General features: G+C 40.8%; 1 protein-coding gene and 1 long non-coding RNA gene across 2 annotated transcripts; one reads left to right on the plus strand and one right to left on the minus strand.

Moving 5' to 3' along the window:
* Positions 1-5653: 5653 nt before the first annotated feature.
* stk26 (serine/threonine protein kinase 26) lies at positions 5654-23239 on the minus strand. The gene is made up of 11 exons (XM_017492139.2): positions 22832-23239; positions 15825-16055; positions 14901-14957; positions 14705-14813; positions 12182-12339; positions 11643-11828; positions 10596-10741; positions 8807-8903; positions 8627-8689; positions 7836-7972; positions 5654-7586 (listed from the first exon to the last, which is right to left on the minus strand). The coding sequence occupies exons 1-11, from the start codon at positions 22871-22873 to the stop codon at positions 7571-7573; spliced, it is 1242 nt and encodes a 413-aa protein (XP_017347628.1). The 5' UTR covers positions 22874-23239; the 3' UTR covers positions 5654-7570.
* A 26-nt stretch (positions 23240-23265) lies between these two features.
* LOC108278671 (uncharacterized) lies at positions 23266-24224 on the plus strand. Its single transcript, XR_001815376.3, has 3 exons — positions 23266-23376; positions 23606-23664; positions 23818-24224. It is a non-coding gene; the product is annotated as an uncharacterized LOC108278671 (long non-coding RNA).
* Positions 24225-24345: the final 121 nt, after the last annotated feature.

Genomic DNA, 24345 nt, shown 5'->3' on the forward strand with positions numbered 1-24345 from the left:
TGACTCTGTTTGGGCTTCACTTCACAAAGATAACATAAAAACACCGCTGATTAAAACACCACACGCTCACAATCAGCTCCATTTCCTTTCAACTGAACATTTATTCATGCGTTGAAGAGGAATTGTTTAAAGAATGAATAGACAGATCACTTTATTCATCCCAGAGAGAAATTCACCTCTTACAGCAGCACAGAGTTCGAGGTGAAGTCAAATTAATTTAACATTAGAAATGAAACAGAATATAATAAGAATTCTATACACACACGAATACATTTATACATTATATTTATATATATACATACATACACACACATATCAGTGCAGTACTGTGCAAAAGTCCTCTACGTTTACAAACAGTTGTGATGTTTGTCTCGATGAAGGAAGTAAAATATTACATAATCGACCACGTTTTAGACAAAAAAAGAAAACCCTGACCGAGTGGAAGCTTCTCCAGGATCCTAGAAATCCTGACTGAACAGTTTCCTTTTAAATCTGCATGAAGTGGACCTGAGACTACGGCACTTTTCTCACCCTGAGGATTAACTTCAGTTTATTGCTGTTTGCGTCCCTTTATGGTCAATTTTTCTTCCACAGAAACGTTTGGTTATTTCTGAAGGCTTCTTTGCTTTACAGCATTTCTTTACAGGCGTCTCAGACTTTTGCACAGAGCTGTATATATCTCTCTGACAATGCTGACAGAAAGAACAGCTGCTCGACTGTACGCTGGATGACCGGATGTTGTGGACTGTATCACAGCGTCGCTACAGATTCACTCGGTCTGTAGCGGACAGTCAATCAGGTGGTTAGTGTCACCTCGCAACAACAAAATCTCGAGTGTGAGCCGCTGCTTCAAACCCAAAGTAAGAATTTCGAGTCAATCAGAATGATTTTATTATTAAATTTATAATTGATTAATGACTTTATGTAACTTTTTCACCCCAAAAACACAAAGTCCTTTACCTTTTTGTGTGTTCTCGGCTCTTGACCGAAGTCACAGTGTTTGTTGGGGAGGTCAGGACTAATACAGGAGTGCAGCTGGTTTTGTTCCATCGCCCTCCGAAGCTGAGATACACTTCAGTATATTATATTATTATTATACAGTACAGGATATAAAATAGAGATGCTGTATTATAGTAAAGTTTATTAGAATGAATATGTATTGATAATGAAACTGGTGTAATCTACAGCAAAGTGTAGTAACAAAATTACACAATGTGATACTGACAGGAGAGTCACGGGAAAAAACCCTAAAATATATCCCATAATAATTCAGCCTACACTACTTCTGGTGTGTAAGGAGACTTGAAGGTGCTGAGGTGAAGGTCCTGACTCACTGTCTGCTGAATTCTGAAACCTGAACAGACTGTCAAGGTTCAGATACAGAGAGAAACCCTGAGCCGAGTCTGCTGTCAAAACGCTGAAGTAGATTCGAGTAAACGTTTAAACATCAAAACCTCACGTTAAAGAAGACTTCATCCTTCACCCTTCATCCTGGTCAGAGCCGCGCAGCCGGAGTCTTTCCCAGGAACGCTGGGCATGAGGCAGGAATGTGACGCCAGTCCATCACAGGGTGTCTCTCTCTCTCTTTCTCACACACACACACACACACACACACACACACACACACACACACACACACACACACACACACACACACACACGCCTAGCAGATCTCAATCCACCTACATGCATGTGTTTGGATGCAGGAGGAAACTGTAGAACCCAGAAGAACCCCACATGGACACGGGGAGAACACAGAGCTGTAATTATGCTTCATCATAGTCCGTGTGCTGTGTGGCGGGTTAGAATGGTGTGTGTGCGTGTGTGTGTGCGTGCGTGTGTGTGTGTGTGTGTGTGTGTGCGTGTGCGTTTATGTGTGTGTGTGTGTGTGTGCCGTGTTAGGAATCCTCATGCTAACTTTGACATGTACTAGAACGGTGGGTCACGTGTGGTACCGTGCAGGACCGCCACTCGGGTTGATGACCCGAGGATGAGTGTGATGATGTGGTACCGTGTGTAACGTTGTTGTTGTCTCGGGGTTCCTGGGTTCAATCCTGAGCTCAGGTTACTCTCTGTGTGGAGTTTTACACGTTCTCCCTGCGTTCGCCTGGGTTTCCTCTGGTTTCCTCTGGTTTCCTCTGGTTTCCTCCGACCTCTCAGAAACATGCCACTACGCAGATTGTCTGAGATAAATGACCCAGGACTGACTCCAGATCCGCCGAGACCCTGAGCAGCATGAATAAATAAATATCTGAACATTTCCAGTAAAGTGATCCGTTACTTTCTCTCACTGAGCCGTGTTTTCTTCAGCAGTTCAGAGAAAAGTGAGAATGGATCAGGTGCAGCCTGCTCCACCTCCAACGCCAACTCCAAGATGATGATGATGGCCAAAGCCAACGTAGAGCCGCTGAAGTGCCAGAGCTGGTGGCAGTGCTGTACGTGTCTCGTCCACAACAACGCCTGGAAGGAAGGGTTCTTCTGAATGAAGATCAAAGAACTGAGCAAAGCCACATCACGAGCTCCAACTGACAGGAACATCTCCGCTGCCCTGACACCAACTCTCTAACACGCAGAGGAGCAGGAAGGTCTTTCTTCTCATTCTCTTCTGATTTTTCTCTCTGATAACACCTACACCCACACCCACCCCTACACCCACACCTACACCCACACCCACCCCTACACCCACACCTACACCCACACCCACCCTTAATCCTACATCCACACCCACCCTTACACCTACACCCACACCCACCCCTACACCCACCCCTACACCCACATCTACACCCACACCTACACCCACACCCACCCTGACACCTACATCCACACCCACACCCACACCCATCCTTAATCCTACATCCACACCCACACCCACACCCACCCTGACACCTACATCCACACCCACACCCACACCCACACCCATCCTTAATCCTACATCCACACCCACACCCACACCCACCCCCACACCCACACCCACCCTTAATCCTACATCCACACCCTCACCTACACCCACACCTACACCCACACCCACCCTTAATCCTACATCCACACCCACCCCCACACCCACACCCACCCTTAATCCTACATCCACACCCTCACCTACACCCACACCCACACCCACACCCACCCTTAATCCTACATCCACACCCACACCTACACCCACACTCACCCTTAATCCTACATCCACACCCACACCTACACCCACACTCACCCTTAAAACTACATCCACACCCACACCTACACCCACCCTTAAAACTACATCCACACCCACACCTACACCGACACCTACACCTACACCCACACTTACACCCACACTTACACCCACACCCACACTTACACCCACACTTATACCCACATTGGCATCGAAACATGTTTATAAGATGTTTAGTGAACCATTATCTCTCCCTGCTGTAAAAAAAAAAAAAAAGCCAACCGGAGCGAACAGCTCAACTCCATTCTCCAGTTTGATGTGTTGTGTAGATCTGTATAACATTTTTGTTTTTCTCACACACACACACTCACTCACTCACACACACACATTTTGTATGTTAAGCTCCTTGAGCATAGCAGGAATGATCTGTTGTGTTGTGTTATGTTTACAGGTAATAGTGACATTCTGAGAACAGATCGTATTCTTTCTTTGACAAGATGTTTCACTTTTTTTTAAACTGTATTTTATTCACAAGATTGCAAATGATGGATATTTATTTGAAAAAGATTTAAGGAAATTTATTTTTGTATGCTACTAGATATTTTTTCATTTCATTAGCAATTATTATATTTCACTGTTCAAAGAATTGCGAGAAGGAGGGGGGGGGGAGAGAGAGAGAGAGAGAGAGAAAGAAATTCTATTTATTTATTTGATTTATTTCCTTTCCTATCAGTGTATACATTTTTCTAACAATCTCTCTAAAATGAAATGGGGCCTGACTGCATTTTAAAAGTGTGCCAAAGCAGCGACTTTTATTATATTTACAACAACGTCAACGTTAGTGACGATCAGGTCTTCACCAGATCCACTAGACGCTAAGCTGAGAGCGGTGTTCATATGGCAGGAGATTTTAAATGAACGGCGCCACAGTGAAACGTTTCCCTCTTTTTGGGACATTACCGCTTTTCATTAAATGTTATTAATGAAAACGCAAAGACAATTTATTCATTACAAATGCATAAAGATTTATCAACGACTTGGTACAAGCCAGATCAGTGCCTTGACCAAATTTATTTCCTGCGCCACAGAGTGTTAGCATGTTAGCATGTTAGCCGCAGATCATTTCTGGCTCAGGGCCAACTGACCTTAAATCAGTGCACAATCTGAGGGACCAGGACACTAATCCAGCAGGTCGTTACAGACTTGTTTAAAAGAGACGTTATGTTTTCTCTTGTGCTTTTTTATACGGTTGTGTTTAGCGTTAAGGAAATATCTGAGGGGGAAACATGGTCAGTTATGATTTACATTGTGAATGAAGAGTACAGCTTAGCAAAGACGATCCACTCTGCTCCATCAGGTCTGTAACCCAATCACCTGCGACAAGAAACCTCAATAAATAAAACGACTCCACTGCTTGAAATGTTTGTGTTTTGTGTCCATGAGAACACTTCTGGTACAAGAAATACACACACACACACACACACACACACACACACACACACACACACAATGCAGAAGTGAACATTTTAAATATAAAATAATAGTATTACAGAAAATTTGGGGGGGGGGGGGGGGTTGTTTGGGTGAACTAAACTAATTCACTTTAACATATAATATTAGACCAAAAATCAACCAAACGCAGTAAAAATCACGTGACAGTCTTACAGGCTGATCAGTTTGGATTTTTGTCCTTTTAGCGACATCTAACGGACTAACCGAGGAATTACACTTCAATCACTTTTGGAGGCGACTGTGGTTCAGAGAAACCGCTAAAGGGCGCTGCATAAGTGCAGACAAACCTGCTGACTGGCTTCAGTGCAGATTTCACACACACACACACCCTCATTCTAGTGCTAATGAGGTAAAAGTACAGAACACACTGAGCAATGTTAATGTAGTAATTATTCACTTGAGTAAAAGTAACGATCAAGAAAATGACTCAAATAAGAGTAAAGAAATCATGAAATACTACTTGAGTAATTACTTTATAAATTACTTTTTACAAAAATGTCTGTCTGGAAATGTTCCATATCTGAGGGATATTTTATGAACAATGATGTAAACTCACAGTGAGCTATACTGAATACACACCTCCATTATCAACAGAATGTAAAGAAATGTAGCTTACATTATCTGGTGAGCTAACAGTCACATCCTTCTGGGGTTTCAGTAGCTTGCTAAATTTGTACCTCCCTCAGCACCAATGTACTAATGTTCATTCACAGGTTTCGGTTTGTGTATATTGCAAGACACTGCTATCCAGCTATCTATATAAATAAAACTTTAAAGAATGTAATTATTTTAATTGGCTGATAGTTTAGCAGTGTGTGTAAAATGTACTTTATATATAATATATATAAATAATTTTTTAAGTACCCAAGTACATAATTATACTCTGAAAAGTCCTGAGGGAACATGTTCATCACGATCCACCTACAAAACCCTAGAACCTTTTACTTCATATCACTTAAACATACAAGCAAACAAACCAGAAACACCTAAATATGCCTCTGCAGTGTCATAATTTACATCTTTATTTGTCAAACCATACCAGTTTGTAACAGTTAAAGCAAAAAAAAAAAAAAATAAAAAAAAAAAAAAGGGGGGCCTATAGATATATTTATACACATATATGATACAGCTTTGACAGATACCTGTGGAGCAATTTCAAAAACCATTTACAAAAAGAGAACATTTACAAAACCTAGTGTGGGATCAACATACCCATCTATAAAGAAATATATATATAAAATAAAATAAAAATCTACCAAACACCTTATTGCTATTAAACCTCAGTCTGGCAACATGTGAAATCCTTTAAAGCTTTATAAAGAGAGAATAATAATTACATATACATAAAGAAGTAAAGTTTAGGCACAATTTTGGCATTAACTTCTCCAAGCCTACTGAAGTGCTGATCACCTCACCACCATACCAGTGATGGCACCCTTAAATTTATTTTAAAAAGCTTGGCAGAAACTTTCTATATTATTATGCCTATAGTATTAAGACTATCCCCAAAATGCTCCCATTTTCAGAAGTGTGAATTTCCTATGCTGCTGTTTACATGGAGCTCGATTCTCTCCAGCACTGAAACTGTAGTGGAGGTCTTCTTTCTTCTGCTGGCTAGAAAAGTTCACCCTCTCCTCCAGATCTATTGAAAGGACCAGAAGTATGTGTGTGTGTGTGTGTGTGTTTGTGTGTGTGTTTGTGTGTGTTTGTGTGTAAGATTTCCCCACCCAATACAAAGTGTGTGCAGTGCATTTCCTTCAGAAGTATAGTTTATCTCCTATAGCTCTCATTACAAAAAAAAAAAAAACCCCTCAAACTGCAAGATGTTTCAAAAAGTGGACATCACAAACAAAGAAGGGGCAAAATATTTATCGACACGGGTCACGTCAGCAACAGGCCCACATTTGCAAGTGGAGGAGGAAAATATAAAGAAAAAACTGCCAATTTATGATCAGGAAATAAATTTGTTTTTATGAAATATAATCCCCGATCTCAAGTGTCAGAAACAGAAGCCTCTTTTGCACAGCAAAATTCCTCTCCCATAACGTCATTTGCACAAAGCACAATATATATATATATAAATTAAAATCTAGGTTGTATTTTTTTGTTTTGCTTTCTTTCTATGGATTGCTTTAACTGAGGTATTTCTATGTTTTCTTTAACGTGATATGAAGGTTTTCCCCATACAGCAGTTGTAATGCTACACGTAACAGTATGTAGAGTGTATAACAGAAATTCTACTCTAATTTTAAAAAAAGGAATAAAAAGTTCAACCTCCCAAACATAAATATTACTGACAGAAGCATAAAATAAAGTACTGCAAAGGGTCAACATACCTACATACTTCATACATACATTTTATATTATATATATATATATATATATATATATATATATATATATATATATATATATATATATATATATATATATATATATATATATATATATATATAAAATAAATGTATGTATGTCTGTCTGACAAGTCTAATGCTCAGCAGAAAACCTATAAGCATATTTGTGCCTCAATCTGTCATTGTAAAATAATCTAAAATAACAGTAACACATCACTGGGCACCAGCTAAAATCTAAAATAAAAGCACATGGCAAAATATTATATAAATACAATTACACAAATATATATTTGTCTTTCGTGAAAAGGGAAATTCCTTTTTTGGTTATGATAGTGTGTGCAACCTGAGTCCCTCCTGTCCCTGTGTGTGGAGAGGGCATGCATGTGTGTGTGTGTGTGTGTGTGTGTGTGTGTGTGTGTGTGTGTGTGTGTGTGTGTGGGTGTGTGTGTGTGAATATTAATGTTCAGTGAACAGGAAGAGCTGAGATTGTAGAAGCCCTGTAGCTGTTTGGTCGTCCAGCTTCTTAATCAGATGTGCGTTTGATTTCCACTCTGAACTAACTGGCAGAGAACCTACAGAACAAATGACAGAGAAAAACAACAACAAATAAACAACTGATTTGACTGAGGAAAAAATAAATCAGAGGTCACAGTAACTTTAGTCCAGTCTTGTGAAACTCTGCCAGATTTTTATAATGAAAATGTTTATTAAAAAGCCCCCCCCCCCCCTCCCCAAATGTAGTAATGGTGCATTACTACATTTTCTTGTTTCAGAGACACATGGGAGAAGCACAGAGAAGAGAGAGGAGGATTAACACACACCTCTGAACTCTTTCTAGGATGTGACTGATCATCTTGTCTGTGATTCCAGGGCAGACATCCTCAGCAGCATGCAGACTCTTCTCCAGATCTTCCATCACACTCCTCCTCGTGTCCCCGTCCCTGTGCTGCAGCTTCAGCTAAAATAAATTCCACAGTGTAAAAAAACCCAAAAAGACAGAAGCACTCTTCACACCTGTAGCGAATACACAGTTTCACCTGACGATCAGCACAGGGCTGAGGAACTACTGCATTGTGCACACGTACGTTTCACCCAGAAGCAGGACGGGCGATGGGGTCGTGAACGGATTACACAGTGTGCCAGATGTAAAAAGGACGATACTTTTAATGGAAGATAAATATGAATGATTTATTTATGTGATGGTTATTGTGAAGACAATATGAAATGCGAGGAGATAAATCAACACTAAAATATATATTTAAGCAAATAAGTATGTAAATCTTCTATTCTCGTATTAATGTAAATGATACTGTTGCAGATATTAGGTTTAAAACTCGTCACACCTTCACTCCGGAATATTCAGGTATATTCCACTCAGAATTACAATCAGGTCAGAAACCCAATCATTCAACAATCCTGAAACCACATTTTGAAGAAAATAAAACCCCTAAAACCCCCCGTCAAATTCTAATAAACAGAGAATCAATGTTCATGACATTAAAGAGCTGCTGCACGATCTCGCCAGAAAACTGCACACAAAGCAATCTAGTGTGAGTGTTAGTGTTAAGGCGAGTGTAATAGGGGATTTGAGGCGATTTACTCTTTCCCTTACCTCAGTAAACACCGGACTTATAACTGTGGACAGACAGGCTGACTTTTTCTGTACCGCTTGGTCCTGATGTTAAAAGGAAAAAAGTTGAATAAAAGATTCAGTGGAATAAAAGATGTTAATGATGATCTCTCACACATCCACGTATGAATATGTCTATAAGGAACAATGTAGAATTCTTACAAGAGGGACCATTCCATTGGACTGTTTGTCAGGCTTCTTGCGGACAGTGGTGAAGGACCACTCGGGGGATGAGTCGCTGTCTCTGCTGCTCGGCTCTCTAACGACCAAGACACATCATAAACCTGCTCATCAGCTTTATTGTTAATATATTACTCAATACTCAGGTGTGTGTGTGTGTGTGTGTGTGTGTGTGTGTGTGTGTGTACACGCACGTTTTTCTTACACTTCCCCTTCAGTGTACTTTCTTGACGATGGGATTAATAATAATTAGGTTTGGAAAGGAACTGTGGTTCTGACTGAGCGCTAGAGCACTTTCCTGTAGAACAACCCTCAGGAACGTTTTGGCCCAAACAGACAAGGCAGTCAAAGTGTTCAATTTAAAGTGAATTTCTATTAGCTGACAACCTCAATATACGGTGCCCTCCATTAATATTGGCACCCTTGATAAAAAATCTTTAGCTGTTATTTGAAGATGGTGAGAGATTCTGCGGTCCGGATTGAGGTTGGAAGTTCATTCCACCACTGAGGAACAGTTAGTGTGAATTTTCTTGAAAGGGACCTTGAGCCACGCTGAGTAGGCACTATTAAGCATCGGTCGTTGATTGATTGCAGATTGCGTGACGGAACGTAAACCTTCAGGAAAGAGTTGAGGTAGGGGGCGCTGTTCCTGACAAGGTCTTGTAGGTGAGCATCAAGGCCTTGAATTTGATGCGGGCGGCTACAGGAAGCCAGTGGAGGAGATGAAGAGGGGTGTGACATGGGTTTGCAGATTGCAAACTAAAATTGCAAACACAACACAGGTTTATCCAAAAATATATCTTTGTTAAATATAGGTGTGCAACAATTATTGGCACCCTTTTAGTCAATACTTTGTGCTATCTCCCTTTACCAAGATAACAGCTCTGAGTCTCCTATAACGCTGATGAGGTTGGAGAATACATGGTGAGGGATCTGAGAGCGTTCCTCCATACAGAACCTCTCCAGATCCTTCACATTTCGAGGTCCACGCTGGTGGACTCTCCTCTTCAGTTCACCACACAGGTTTTCTATGGGGTTCAGGTCAGGGGACTGGGATGGTCAGGGCAGGACCTTGAAAGAGTAAATAAAATTTTTCACAGCCTTCTTTGCTCATAGTTACCAAGGGTGCCAATATTAGTGGAGGGCGCTGTAAATCCAAACTGACAATTAGCATGATATGAGCGTGGCTAGCTAAAGGAGAACTACAGAAATGGTTTAAGGCGCGTGTGATACTGATTTTCTCTGCTCAAATTTTACTGTAAAAAAATAGGATAAATGATCTAATCGTCCAGAACCAACAGAACACAAAAAGGACAGGAAGTGATCATTTCTGCCGAGTCAGGTGTATGGGGAGTAGGGAGGAGTAATAATACATTCAGCTGTGCGGTCGAGAACAAAGCGGAGTGCATTAAATAAGGAATAGTTGCTGACAGTCCATTGAATGTGTGCTGTGGTGGACAGTAGGCTAACTTTTCGTTATCTCGGTTAACTTGGCGCAGTGATATGGAACTGTAATGCGGTCAAGACCTGACTGGAACTACTTTAGCTGTGTATGTACTGAAAAATCACTGGACACCTCAGCCAATCAGAGTCGAGAACTCAACAGCGCCGTGGTATGAAATCATATAACACACACCTAGCCATGGATTACCCCTTACATATTATGCAATAGAATCATGTGAACGTCTCTGGATCTCGTAGCGGTGCAATGTGGCGTAGACACGATTAAATCATCATATAATCACACAAGCCTAAAGTGTGTACTACTCACGAGTCAGAGTCCGAGTCAGAATCTCCGTCACTGTGACCCTCAGCCTTCCAGCGCTTCAGCCTGTCGATCAGCTCAGTGAGGTAGGACATCTTCTTGGCATTCTTTACAATGAACTTGTGCTTCAGTAGCTCCTTTGCAGTCGGTCTCTGAGACGAGGAGAGACAGAAAACCACTGCATTCATTTAAACTTAAAATATTCTAAATTTCTCAGTAGACGTAGTAAACGTGCTGAACCGCCGGCAGCTCGTGAGCCAAGCGAAATACCGTGATGCATATTGTGTATTATAACAGAGCGATACGATTATATAATATCAATATCCTGATAAATTACGTCATAATACACTTTTCTAAGATATTGTGGTTACTGTTATCTTTTTATTAACATTTGTTCTTTTTTAAATAATTATAAACTAAATGGAAGCAACTGAACTTCCATTATTTTATTGAAATTTTTAAAATAAAAAACAATTTTTCTACACATTAAAGTAAAAGTCCACAAACTCTATTATATTGTGATAAATATGGTAGAAATGTCTTTTAGAATAGAGGTGTGATTTTTGCTGTATCGCTCAGCCCGGTGTCTAAACGCTCCTTATCGGGGCGCAGATGGAAGGAAACCCGAAGTCGTAGGGTGCAGGCTGTAAGAGGGCGTGTCTACAGTACAGATACACGGAGCTGCAGACAGATACGGGGTTTAAGCAGCAGGAATCATTTTAAAGGATTTACTGTTGTCCGTCAGATTAAATTGAAAGTACATTTCCCCGTATAGACGAGTCAGCATGTATTCTAGCTCAGCTCACCAGCATGGAGATTAACCTCTCAGCTTAACGTACTTTTCCTTCTGAAACGCACCAAAATTTTTTTAACAAAAATCTAATTCTACTAAATTAAGAATATACTAAAATCCCAAAGTAGAAGACCATGTAAATTTGATTTCAGAGCTTTTTACTGTAAGCTGAAGTGGTGTGTGGTACGTGAGCCGCGGTCCTGAACGCTCCGCCCTCAGTGTAATGTGTACACGTTACACAGCGTGTAAACTCTGCTTACAAACGTAGGGTCTTTGTTCAGACACGAGTCCACAAACTCCTTGAAGGACTTGGAGAAGTCTCCGTTGAGGGTCGGGGGTGTGTTCTTCGGGATATGAAAGAGAACTCGCATGGGATGCATGTCCGAGTTGGGCGGCTCTCCCTTGGCTAGCTCGATAGCGGTGATGCCCAGTGACCAGATATCAGCCTGGAAAACAAAACAATTAACACGTCGAGCTCCAGCACAGATACCTCAGTGTTTCTCATAATTTCATAGAAAACACCGCTGCCCCTATATACCTTAAGTTTTCAATATTTAAAACAGCACTTTACGATCCTTTAAAAAATAGAAACTCCCAGCATATTTTGAATGCCCGCCCACCCACACGCACACCTATAATGCCATTATTTCAAGTTTCCTCATCACACTACAGCGTCACAGCAGCACACCATCACACACACCACGTCTCCGAAGTGATCATTAATGATCTACGTTAATTCTCACAGCATTTACATTTAGTCTGTTGTCATGTTTAAGTATATTAACAGACAAATACGTACCTTGGAATCGTAAGCAGATTGTTGAATGACCTCGGGGGCCATCCAGAAAGGCGTTCCCACAAACGTCTCCCTTTTGATCTGTGTGTCCGTGAGCTGCCCTGCCACGCCAAAATCCGCCAGCTTCACCTCACCAGACTCTGACAAGAGCACGTTGGCGGCTGCAAATCACAAACACAACACATGATGGTGAACGAGGGCAAGAAAATACAGAAGAGTACAATGAAGGCTCTGTGCACGGGTCGGTACGTGTTTAATCCGTGTGTGGATTCATTTAAAATAAATAAAATGATCACTGTTAATAACCAGGTGTTAATGTGGTAGTTACAGCCTGACAAAACCCCGCTTTACATTACGTGAGTTTTAACTAAAGGTGGCAATTAAAGTTTCCACAATAAGTGGAGGTAAATGTTTGTTTTAGGTTGGTGTGTGTATCGCTCCGACTGTTAATGACAAACTCGAGGGAACTTTTCTTGATTCACGAGGTCCGTCTTTGCTTTAAGTCGAGTACGCACACGTCGCCACTTTCGAAACCTCGGAATCGCCGCCCTGATGACTTTAATCACACTACACGATCCGTGATCACTAACAAGCACGTCTGATCACCAAATCACACACACACGAGCTGTCGATCCTGTGACAGGGATCATGGCCACGCCCCTTTCCCACCATCTCGCATGCTCTCGTGACGCGCTCTCGCTTTCTGTCACGGTGAATGGAGAAAGTTGATTAGTGTGAACTAAAATCGATGCTGTTCCACTTAGCAAACATTTCACACATACAGAGTATATTTAACATCAGATAGTGAATTTATGGCTGAAAAGTTTGACCTGAAAAGATGAAATAATCCTATAACGAAATGTCAGATTTAACACTTTATAAATAATGTAAAAATGTCGGCCATGCGGATATTAAACAACCGATTTGTAAAAGAATTATATCAAAATGTACTATTATGTCAGTGTTTTTTTTATTTATTTTTTTAAACTGTTTACTGCACATTACAGCAGAATCACCTAAAATCCACCATCTAGCCGAGTTCTGGAGATTGGCTCTGCCTGTAAGCAGTTCCCGACCGCACAGCCGGTGAGATTATTACTCCTCCACACTCTCCTTACACCGGACATGGTGGAAATGATCACTTTCCTGTCGGTTTGTTAGGCTATCGGTCGTGGAAGATTAAAATGTTTAATATATAAGATCATTCTTTAAAATGATGAGGGGCAGTGGTGGCTTGACTGTTAAGGCTCTGGGTTGATCAGAATGTCGGGGGTTCGAGCCCCAGTACTGCCGAACTGCCACCGTTGGGCTCTTGAGCAAGGCCCTTAACCCTCTCTGCTCCAGGGGGCGCTGTATCATGGCTGACCCTGCGCTCTGAACCCAACTTCCTGACACGCTGGGGTATGCGAAGAAAACAATTTCACTGTGCTCTACTCTATATGTGACCAATAAAGACTCGTTATCATTATTTTTTTTAATGATTCAATCACACAAGCACCAGTTTAACCAGTTTCTGTTCCTGGAATAAATTACTGGTCAGAAATTGAAGGTTCCATAAAACAAACAGGTATTATATGGATATGTAGATTGTTTAATCCTGTACTGAAATGACTAAAATGAAAATAATTAATAACGCTGTGGAACACACTGCATACTTCATTCTGCTTAAAATCTGTCATCACAAAATTCATTTACTGCACATATTCTTCAAGGTCACAGGTGAACCGTGTGTCGGATAGACAGGAGCACGCTAAACACGCTAAACATGTAAAGCGCGGATTAAACTGTACTACACTGTTTTACTGTTATTGACTTTAAAAAGTTGAACATTTAAACCATTACGTTTAAAGATTAAAAATTAAAATATGCAGTTAGTTATGTGGATTATTTATTGACAGGTGGTTGCTATAGGCGTAGTGGGCGGAGCAATGCAGTTTCAGTTTGTCTTCCGTAGATCTGAATGAATGTGGCTATAAATCGTATGAAAGCAGAACCAACAAAACCCATCCCCACGTGTCCTACACAGGAACCAGAACTCTGATCTTCCCCACAACCACAAACACACTAATCCCACTGAGAATCTCCTTCTGTACTTCTGTCATAAAGACAGAAGAACTTTTGAAGAAGAAGAAGAAGAAGAAGAAGAAGAGGACATTGGCTCTGAATGAATAAAGACTGAAATGAAACGTGATCCGTCTCCGTGCTGCACATTAATCCACGCAGTCAAGGCGGTGGAGAAACACGCCTACTTCATCTGAATGTTTGTGATATTTGCGATGAACAGCTGGAAAGAACATTTCAGTCCTATTATATTTCATCTCTTATTGATGAAAGAAAAGCTGAAAGAGAAGCAAATAATCATCGTTACAGCCGACCTCAGTGCAGCTATTCACGGCCCAGCTTCCCTGCCCTGCTCAAACAAGTGCTGCAGCTAAACGTCTGGAAAAACAAACCAGTCACACCCATCAGGCTTTTCCACACAGACGCAAATAGACTGCGCGCGCACACACACACACACACACACACCTTTGATGTCCCTGTGGATCTTTTTTTCAGAGTGCAGGTAGTCCAGGCCTTTCAGAATCTCCTTCAGCATCGTGGCTATCTGGTACTCGTCAAAAGGCCCGGCCCGCAACTGTACACAAACACAACACAACCTCAGCCGCTGCTACAAAGTTCAACACAGACACACACATATATGTGAGAGACAGAGTGATCTCACCAGATCCAGCGCTGATCCTCCACCGAGATACTCCATTATGATCCAAAGCTTACTGCCCTGAACACGGGGAGAGAGAGAAGACCAAAAAAACTTAGAGCTTCATACACAATATACTCACGTTCATGTATGTTACACTCACACACAAACAAAGAGGTTCAACAGCAGCATGTAGACTGAACAGGACAAACACTTCTGATTAAGAACAGGTGATTAATACAACACTTTCTAGTAATACAGGTGTAGCGACACGGCAGGAGTGCTGTTACGACTCGCTCACATTACAGTCAGGAGAATCAAGTCAGGTGTAAGGAGAGTAGGGAGGAGTGATAATATAACCGGCTGTGCGGTCGGGAACTGCTGACAGGCATCTGGATCGTGGATTTTTAGTTGAATAAATAAATAAAGAAACAGACAGTCCAGTACATTTTGGATATAAATCCTTCAATAAATCGGTTGAGTAAAGTGCACATGGCGATATTTTCACTGTTGAACACGCCCGAGCGCTGACCGGTGCAGGAGAGCGAATAAATCACGTCTAATCACTTTCTGATGACCACCAACAGTATCTGATCTGTAAGGTGTTAGATTAGACACTTTAGACTGCATTTATTTCTATAATAAACAGTTCTAATGTTAGTTAGTGGAAAACACGCTGACAAATCTGACAGGTCAGAAGGTGTGTATTATTTCTGTAGAAGTTTCAGCTGTAGAGTGAACGACAGGTTTATATTAATGTGCTCGTTCTAACACATTACGGTTTCCATAGTAACGGCTCATACACTGGGACAGCAGACGCGCCAGATCATCTAACTCTAATAATAAACCGATTCAGAAAACTCGTCACTAACTGTAGTGTAGAGACGATTAAAGCGTTAGATCACACTACATCACTCTGAGACCTGAACACAGGGAAGAAGTTCTGACCTTCAGGTATGAGCCGTAGTACTTGGTGACATGTGGACTGTCACACTGGCTCAGTACGGTGATCTCCTGTTGGATGTCCTCGATCTCGTCCTCGGCCTCCTCCAAGTCGATGGTTTTGATAGCCACCACATTCTGCGTGCGGCGGTCGATGCCCTTGAAAACTTCTCCGAACGACCCCTTCCCAATGCGCTCCAGCTTAGTGAAGAGCTCCTCGGGATCTGCTCGAGGGTTCTGGAGAACCAAAGGAGATTGTTTAGTGAGGAACATACAGTGAGGGATTTTCTGGGATATTTCAGACATCATAATATCTTTCTTTAAATCATTACAAATTGACCGGAAGCAGCGGCTGTGAGGGAAACGTTTCTGTACTTAATCATTTAAATTGTAAAACTTTTTTGTAGCTTTTTTATTTCTTTCTTTTCTTTATTAATAAAATGACCATTTTGTAGATATTAAAAATAAAGTGTCAATTAACCTTTTTTTTAATGCTCCTGTAATGCTGAGAAATTGTTTACACGCCCATCTATTGCAATTTATATCACAGAAATACCTTCAGAATTCTGATATGATATTAAGGTCACATCACCCAGCCTTAGTGTTGATGTACCACGTATATAAACCTGCCCTTTATTTATATACTTATTATTTATATGTTTAATTTACAGCTTGGTGCGTCTCATCAGAGCCGAGACCTGTAGTGGCCAAAATGTTTATTTTTTGTAATCTAGATATGGAAGAACTGTTTATTCCCAAATACAGGTAGTTCCAATAGTCCAGTCTAGGAGAAATAAAAGCACGAATCACAGTTTTAAAGTGTTTAAAATAAAGAAAAGTCTTCACTTTACTCAGTGCTCTTAGTTGATAAAAACTCAATTTGATAACTAAATTAATTTGCTTATAAAATCAAAGTGCACTACCAAATAATTGTTTTACACACGATTTAACTGAAGATAAAACACCAGAATTCAAATGAGAAAATGTTTGGGACTTCAGAAGATAAAAACGCGATCTCTGTTTTACGCTCATTTAGATTTAAAAAATTTAAGGACATCTAAACGTTGCCGTAGGAAAGTCAGGCACCGAGAGAGTCTATGCTTCAGGGCCAAATAAAGCTGTGCACCGTCTGCATAGCAATGATCATACAAGACATGCTCTTCAAAGGTAAAGCCTGAACGAAGCATATAGAGAGAAAACAATAAAGGGGCCAAAACAGAGCCTTGGAGGACCCCACAAGTCAGGGGGACCACACCCGAGTGGCATCCTCCTATACTGATCGATAAACTTCTATTTTTATGGTATGACTGAAACCAACTTAGAGTCGTTCCTCTGATGCCCACAACTTGCTCTATCCGAGAAATCAGGACCTCATGGTCAACTGTATCGAATGCAGCACTTACATCTAAAAGTACCGGTACTACAGAGTCACTGAGTCAGTGGTCATTAAAACATCATTTCAAACTTCTACAAGTGAAAACATCAAAACCCTTACTGTCCTCCAAAAAGATCTGCAGCTGGTGAAGGACCACTTTCTCCAAAAAAGAATGATTATGGGCCTAAAATTAAAATGATTGGATCCAGATAAGGACTTTTCAAAAATAGCACGCTTTAAACAATCAGGAACTGATTCCAGACACTAATGAATAAAAACAAGAAGAGTTGGACCAACCACATCGAATACTTCTTTAAAAAGGTGGGGAGGAATGACGTCACAGAGAAATCCAGGAGGCTTTAACTGGTCAACAACCGCGAAGAAAAGAACAGGAAACAGAATTAAAGCGGATAAAGACAGCACTGGAATCTGAAGGAACAGTGAGATCATAAGTAGAAGGTCTGATATTCTGTCTCATTTTCCTCATCATCAAAAAACTGGAAAAAGCTTTCTCACATATCCACTGACTCCGAGAGTGATTACAAACGGCATTTACAGTACTGAAGAACGTTCTTGGTCTAAGACAAATTTTATCAGCGAGCTCAGATAAATACACGGATTTAGCCGATCTGACTGCGTTCTGATCTCGAGATCGAGAAGACTAACAGAATTTAACAGAAATCTGGAGCCCCTCTTTCTCCCAGCTCTTCTGTAAGCCTGTGTAAGAGCACGTGCAGAGCACAGACTTGGGTTCGGATGTTTTTAGGCTGCAGAGGAATTTGATTTCAGGTGAGCTTCATAATTGCTAAGACTTCTCTCACTTCTGTCTAACACTCAGATTATTAATGTTGGAGAGTAACGTCCGATAAAATAAATCAATCACATTTTAAATATTTCCCTACAGGAGTCTGACAAATGGGTCTCAGGTATTTTCCTTCAGTTCATGGAGCAGCTGCTCGACGATGCTGGACAGATATGAAGATAGAAAAGTCTTAAATATTAAATCAATAAACTTCAGAAATACTTGGAATCAGAAAAGCCTCACTGACAGCAGCACTGAAACACGTACAGAGTAACCGCGCTCACGGACGTGAAGGAAGCGTAGCCTTCGGTTAAAGATGCAAGAACTAACGCTGCTGGGATTCGGGAGTGTTTTAGAGAAGCGTGTGTGTACACACACACACACACACACACACACAGAGATTTAGGTCAAGACTTAATGTAGTAAATTCTCATACAGAATAAAGACGGTGAAGAAACGTTTATTATTGTTTTTGAACTGAATCAGACCTGAATCAAATTGAATCGTAGGGAATCGTTGCATCTTTAACCGAATCGTATGGTCTGAGAGAGGGAGGTTCATTCACACGGCTGCTAACGGCCAGGCTACAGGGCAGAGACGCGTCTCCTCATGCCACAAGCGTCCCTCCACCATGACCTCAGCACCAGCAGAGCATTACCACGCCGAAGGAACGGCTGGAGACGCAGCAGTACAGAGAGGGAGAGTGTGTGTGTGTGTGTGTGTGTGTGTGTGTGTGTGTGTGTGTGTGAAGGGCGGAGCAGCAGTAAGTGTGTGAGTAAAGTCTGTCTCCTCCTGATAATAGCAACTCCACTTAATGACTCCGCTATCCCTCAGCTAACAAGATCACCGGGGAACTTCGCTTCTGCTCGAGCTGATTTATCAGGCACTTCTCACATTTCTCAGCACTTCTGTGGCTGCAAACAACACACACACACACACACACACACACACACACACACACCCCTCCTGTTACACTGAAGGTGCTAAACGTATTATTTTCATTAGACTTTTACTTTGTCTATCCTCATGTAAAAAATATTTTTTGTCTCGTCATCGTGACTAAATCACGCTCAGAAAGTCACTACAAGTTCCTAGATGATGTCACACACTAATTTGCATATTCATGGGTTCATCGTGATCACTTGCACATGAAATTATAAATAAGGGAATATGAAGGAAGATTTTCTTTAGACGGAATTAAATATAAAATAAAACAGGTCAATTTATTTTTATTAAAAAGTCGTCGTCTTTGGTCGCGGCAAGATAAAGCTTTTAAATAACGCACGATATCGCGCTTTCCATCAAGAATGAGGAGAAAACGAAGCAGTGACGTGAGAAGTGGCGAAGGAAACCATTACAGACGGAAGACAAATCACTTTCATTACCGTAAATATTCACCAAGAAGAGAGTTTACATCGAAGGACTAAAGGAAAATGTGCGGGTGGGACGATCAATCATGATCACTGATTGGTCAGTGGGAATAAAGGTGATCAGTGATTGGACAGATTGGTCATTGGTCAGCACTCCACAGTCTGATGTAACACACTGATGGTGTGTGAAGTGAACCTGCACTCTCTCTCTCTCTCTCTCTCGCCCCCCCACTCACTCACTCACTCACTCACTCACTCAACAAGAAGCTTAACAATGATTTTAAAGTTTTGTCTTTAGAGATCAAATGGAATAAATTATTTTTTGCATGAAACAGATGTTACTTTCCTCCAGACTTCTGCGCGAGTTTGTGGGCGGAGTCTCACGTCACCTGCGCTGCACCAGGCAAATGCAGCTCCAGTGTGACGTAAATAAAGTCTCGTGATTCACAACAGCTTCTACACACTGAGAGGATTCGTGTCAGGGCGAAACTGAAGGACAGTACACAACTACACTACACTGTATTTCTACAATACTGAGTGTATTAAAGCAGAATATGAGATTAGCTGAAGATACACAGGACCGTACTGTAGAGCTGTAACACAACGCCACGGTCTGTATCTGTGTTTATTCAGTACTCCAAACATTCATATCTGCATCTAAACCAGAAGTGGGCGTGGCCTATAACTGAAAGGTTTTTAATTTTTAAAATAAATAAAAACCCTCCCACTCCGGCCCCAAAAACAGAGCAAACTCAGACAGGTATAAATTCCAACGCAGTGTGAATTCAGATATTTCCTCACACTTTTTATTATTATTATTATTATTATTATTATTATATCTGTTTATAATATGTAATAATTAACTACATTTCCGCATTTAAACATTACGACACTGCTCCTCTAACCTGATCGCTCATTTTATACACTTCACTTTCCATCTTATATCTTTACACTCATACTTTTAACATTCGCTTTTATTCCATTAATTACAGTAACTTAATTAGATTTTTTATTATATGAATGTAAACATTTTTTACGTTTATACGTTCTAGTTTTGTTGTGAAGTGACCAACAGACTTATCAGATTCTTTCTACTTGGCAGTGACGACGTTAAAGTAAATAAATTAATCAGCAGTGTTTACAGTCACGCTGTAGTTCTGTGGCTGGGAAATATGACCATATAATATCAATATATAAATTATAACACAATATCCTCTTATGAGATATTATGGATATGGTTTAATTACATTAAAAAAAAAACTTTGTTGTTATTTAATAACAAACTGACTGCAAGCAAGAGATTTTTGTAATAAACTTTAGAATTAAAAAAAACTTTTTTCAGAATTAAATTGAAAAACTAATTAAAAATAAACAAAAGTAAATGCATCATTAATTAACTTTTTCATTAATAATAACTCTTACTTATAATCGTTTTTAATGCCACACTAATGATATCTAAATTACACCAAACATTGTAACGTATCATGTTTAATAGAAATGCCCTAATCACAATATTCTGAACCGTAATCACCACGCTCGGTGTAGAACAGTAAATATTCCCTTACTGTACAGGTCAGAAATATTCATTACAGTAACGACAGTACTGATAAAATCATTTATAAAGTAAGTGTTTACAGTAAAGCTACTAATTTAAATGGTTCTCAGCATTGTTGTAACTCCGAAGTCAGGAAAAAACATCCAGAATTCAGGAAATTCCAGGATTTACAATTTACTTAACGCACTAATGGTTCGCCAAATACTGAACATGTAATGATTAACGTTCTAACATGCGCAGTGTCGAACTAGAACCCTAACCCCAAGGCAAACACACTGCAGCGTGCAGAGGAAATTATTCAGCCATCACCAATGTTCTGAGGTCTTATAGAGAAGAGCTGTTAATGTTCCCCTCAAAACTAAAATCAGCGTCTCAGTATTGTTACTCACACACACTCATACACACACTCGCACACACTCACACACACTCACACACACTCACACACACTCACACACAGCAGGAGATCTGAAAATAAATACAAAAGAATAGATTTGGAGATAAACTATCAAATTAAATGGAGATCATCACTTCTAGGAAAACACACATTTTTTTGATTATTCATTTTTGCAAAACTTCCCGATCATCCAATTAAACACTCTCTAGAACTGTATATGCCCCGCCCCCTGGAGGCGTGTCTTGCTGTACAGTAGCAGCTGGTTAGCAGTAAACATGGTTCATCAGTGTGTTTTTATCCGAGAGTCTTCACACACACTTCCCTTCTCCAAACATCCCTCAGTTTGAGGGAAATAATAGTTGGGGTTTGTGAAGAGGGAGGAGTTTGTGAAGAGGGGAGGAGTTTGTACGAGATGGTGGTTATGTGACAGGTGATTTTCAGGGGTGTTTTACCAGCTTGAAGATCTTCGATGATGGAACAGGTCGTGAGAATTCCGTCTTTATACAGTGTCAGGGATTCTCCTTCAGTAAAACTCTCGCTAATCTCTTCACTGTCCTCCATATTTAGCTATCTCACTGTCAGATTTACGTGGGGGCGTGGCATATCTCGAACGCTATTGGCTGTTTTGTAAATCAGTCAAACACTTCAACACGACATCACTTCCCGTTTCAGAAGGAAATACAGATTCAAATCAGCACTAAGAGGCGATTAAATCCGTATCCAACTTCAAAAAGACAAGGACCAGTAAACACAGTTACTCAACAACCGCAACAGTTAATGGTGGCATTGAACACGGCATTTATATCTGAGACGGATTTATATTCATCATCATGAAATTCTAACAGTGTGAATCTGTAGCTCCAGATTATATTACGGACAGTAAAAATGGAATGAAAAAACAAAATAAATTTAACTGAACTTTGGTTCGGAGCGGAACCGAATCAGTAGCTGTTTAACTATATCGGGTTTTTAACAGGGGAGTTTAAAAGGGTAAATCAGGGCTTGATGAGAAACTGCAGCGCCGGTGAACGCGCCCTGATCGTTAAACATGGCCATTAGGTGCGCGCGCGCCCGCTGACAGGTGCTGAAAGCTGTTAAACCCGTTTAACGTCAAACTGACAGGAATGCAGAACACACAGATAATAAACGAGGTTAAGTAAATAATAAGTATTAAAGTGCTGGTGTGAACTTTGCTGACTGAATTCTACACAGCTGCGGCAGAAAGGAAAGGAATCCTGACGTTTACTACTCTGGTGTCCAGGTAAGGGCGAGGGCCGAGTTTTACATTTCCTACCCGTATTTTAATAAACCCCGCCTACTGTGCTAGGATTGGCTTGAAACGTCCAGCCTCTCGGGATAGGATTGGCTACTATTAATAACCGCGCCAAATGATTGGTTGTCTGTCATTTAGTATTAACTTCCAACCAATAAAAACGCAGGACGCTAGATTTTCCGGAAAATAGGTAGAAAAAGAAATACGTGTAAAGGGCCTTTGGTTGCCACCCTCCAAAACTTACCTGCATTCCGGGAACTTGAACAGCTACCGGTGAGTGGGCCATCTTCCCTCAGTCCGAGAAAACACAACGAAACGAAACGACACGCTCTTTTCGAGTTCACGTCCTCACTCAAACTTCAGCTCCGTCCGCGAAACTGTATGAAGCGACGCTAAAAAAAAAAAAAAACTGCCTTTACAGCTAACAGGCTAGCTTTAACCAACAAAAAAGTTTTAACTTTCAAAATAAAACGCGATCATGAATAACCATGGCTTCCTCCCTCACGTCTTACTCGTACTCTGTTCAAATCAAACTCCCAGATACTGCACGCGTCGAAGAGACGTTACATCGCGGGGTTTCTTTTGTTGTTTAGCCAGCGATGGACACAAACTTCAGCGCAGAGACGCGGCCGCCATGTTGGGAACCTGCGCTGGAACTTGTTTTCTCGGGTGGAGCCGCGCGAGCAGTGTGGAGCGATGACGTCACCTGGGGGGGGGGGGGGGGTGTCGCTCTAACAGGAGCAGTGTGTTAGTACTTCCTGTCTGACTGACTGACATCCACCTTTACAGGTGAGGCATTACACACAGACACACAGACACACAGACAGACATACATGTGTCATACGTGAGTCTTTACCCTTCTTTTACGTAGGTTCACCATCATTTGCATATATGTAAATAAAAATATCCTGCACCAATAAGACAGAAAACCAACTTTATTCTTATTCCTGATAGTGTTCTAATACTTCATTGAATAATGTTTTTTTTTATTTTTTTTTTATTTTTTTTATTTTTACAGTTACAGCTGTCTCTTTAAGAAGATTCCGACAGGTGACCGTGCCTTTCCTCTCCAGACAGGTGTGTGTGTGTTACATTACCGTAATGCTATCCTATGTTCTTAAATCTATTACTCTGAACTGTATGGTGCTCAGACCCTTGTCAATACACGATACAGCCAAAAGTATGTGCACCCCTGACCCTCTCACCCATATGTGTTTCTTCCCCATACAGTTGTATAGAACGTCTCTGTACGCTGTAGCGTTACAATTTCCATAAGAACCAAGAATCCCAAACACTGTTCCAGCACGACACAACATGCACAAAAAGTGTGAGCTCCATGAAGACACGGTGTGGTAGAAGGTAGAAGAACTCAAGTGTCCTGTACAGAACCCTGACTTCAACCCCTCGGATGAACTGGAACTGGAGTCTCCTCACATCAACATCAGCGCCTGACCTCAACCCCACTAATGCTCTTGTAGCTGAACGAACACAAATCCCCACAGCCACGCCCCAAAATCTAGTGCAAAGCCTTCACAGAAGAGTGGAGCACATTATTACAATCATTTTGTATGACAGGGTGGAATGTGTATGAATGGAACATGTCAAGATAGAACATTAAAAATATATTTCAAAAATGATGAGTGACTTCACCAGCTTATGAATGTTAGAGTAGTACTTTAGTAAATACTCTCACTTTATCTCAACACAATAAATACATGAAATACGACTTAAACGTACCTTTTTATTTAACTGAATTGT

Source organism: Ictalurus punctatus, chromosome 18 (genome assembly GCF_001660625.3).
Source record: "Ictalurus punctatus breed USDA103 chromosome 18, Coco_2.0, whole genome shotgun sequence".
Classification (NCBI taxonomy): Eukaryota; Metazoa; Chordata; class Actinopteri; order Siluriformes; family Ictaluridae; genus Ictalurus; species Ictalurus punctatus.

Excerpts from the sequence above, each read along its gene's own strand:
- stk26 (XM_017492139.2), bottom strand. The coding sequence starts at position 22,873 with ATGGCCCACTCACCGGTAGCTGTTCAAGTTCCCGGAATGCAG. Across the intron at positions 14,814-14,900 it reads GAGGATCAGCGCTGGATCTG|TTGCGGGCCGGGCCTTTTGA; the intron begins GTGAGATCACTC and ends GTTTGTGTACAG. Across the intron at positions 8,690-8,806 it reads CCAATGGAATGGTCCCTCTT|GACCAAGCGGTACAGAAAAA; the intron begins GTAAGAATTCTA and ends TTTTAACATCAG.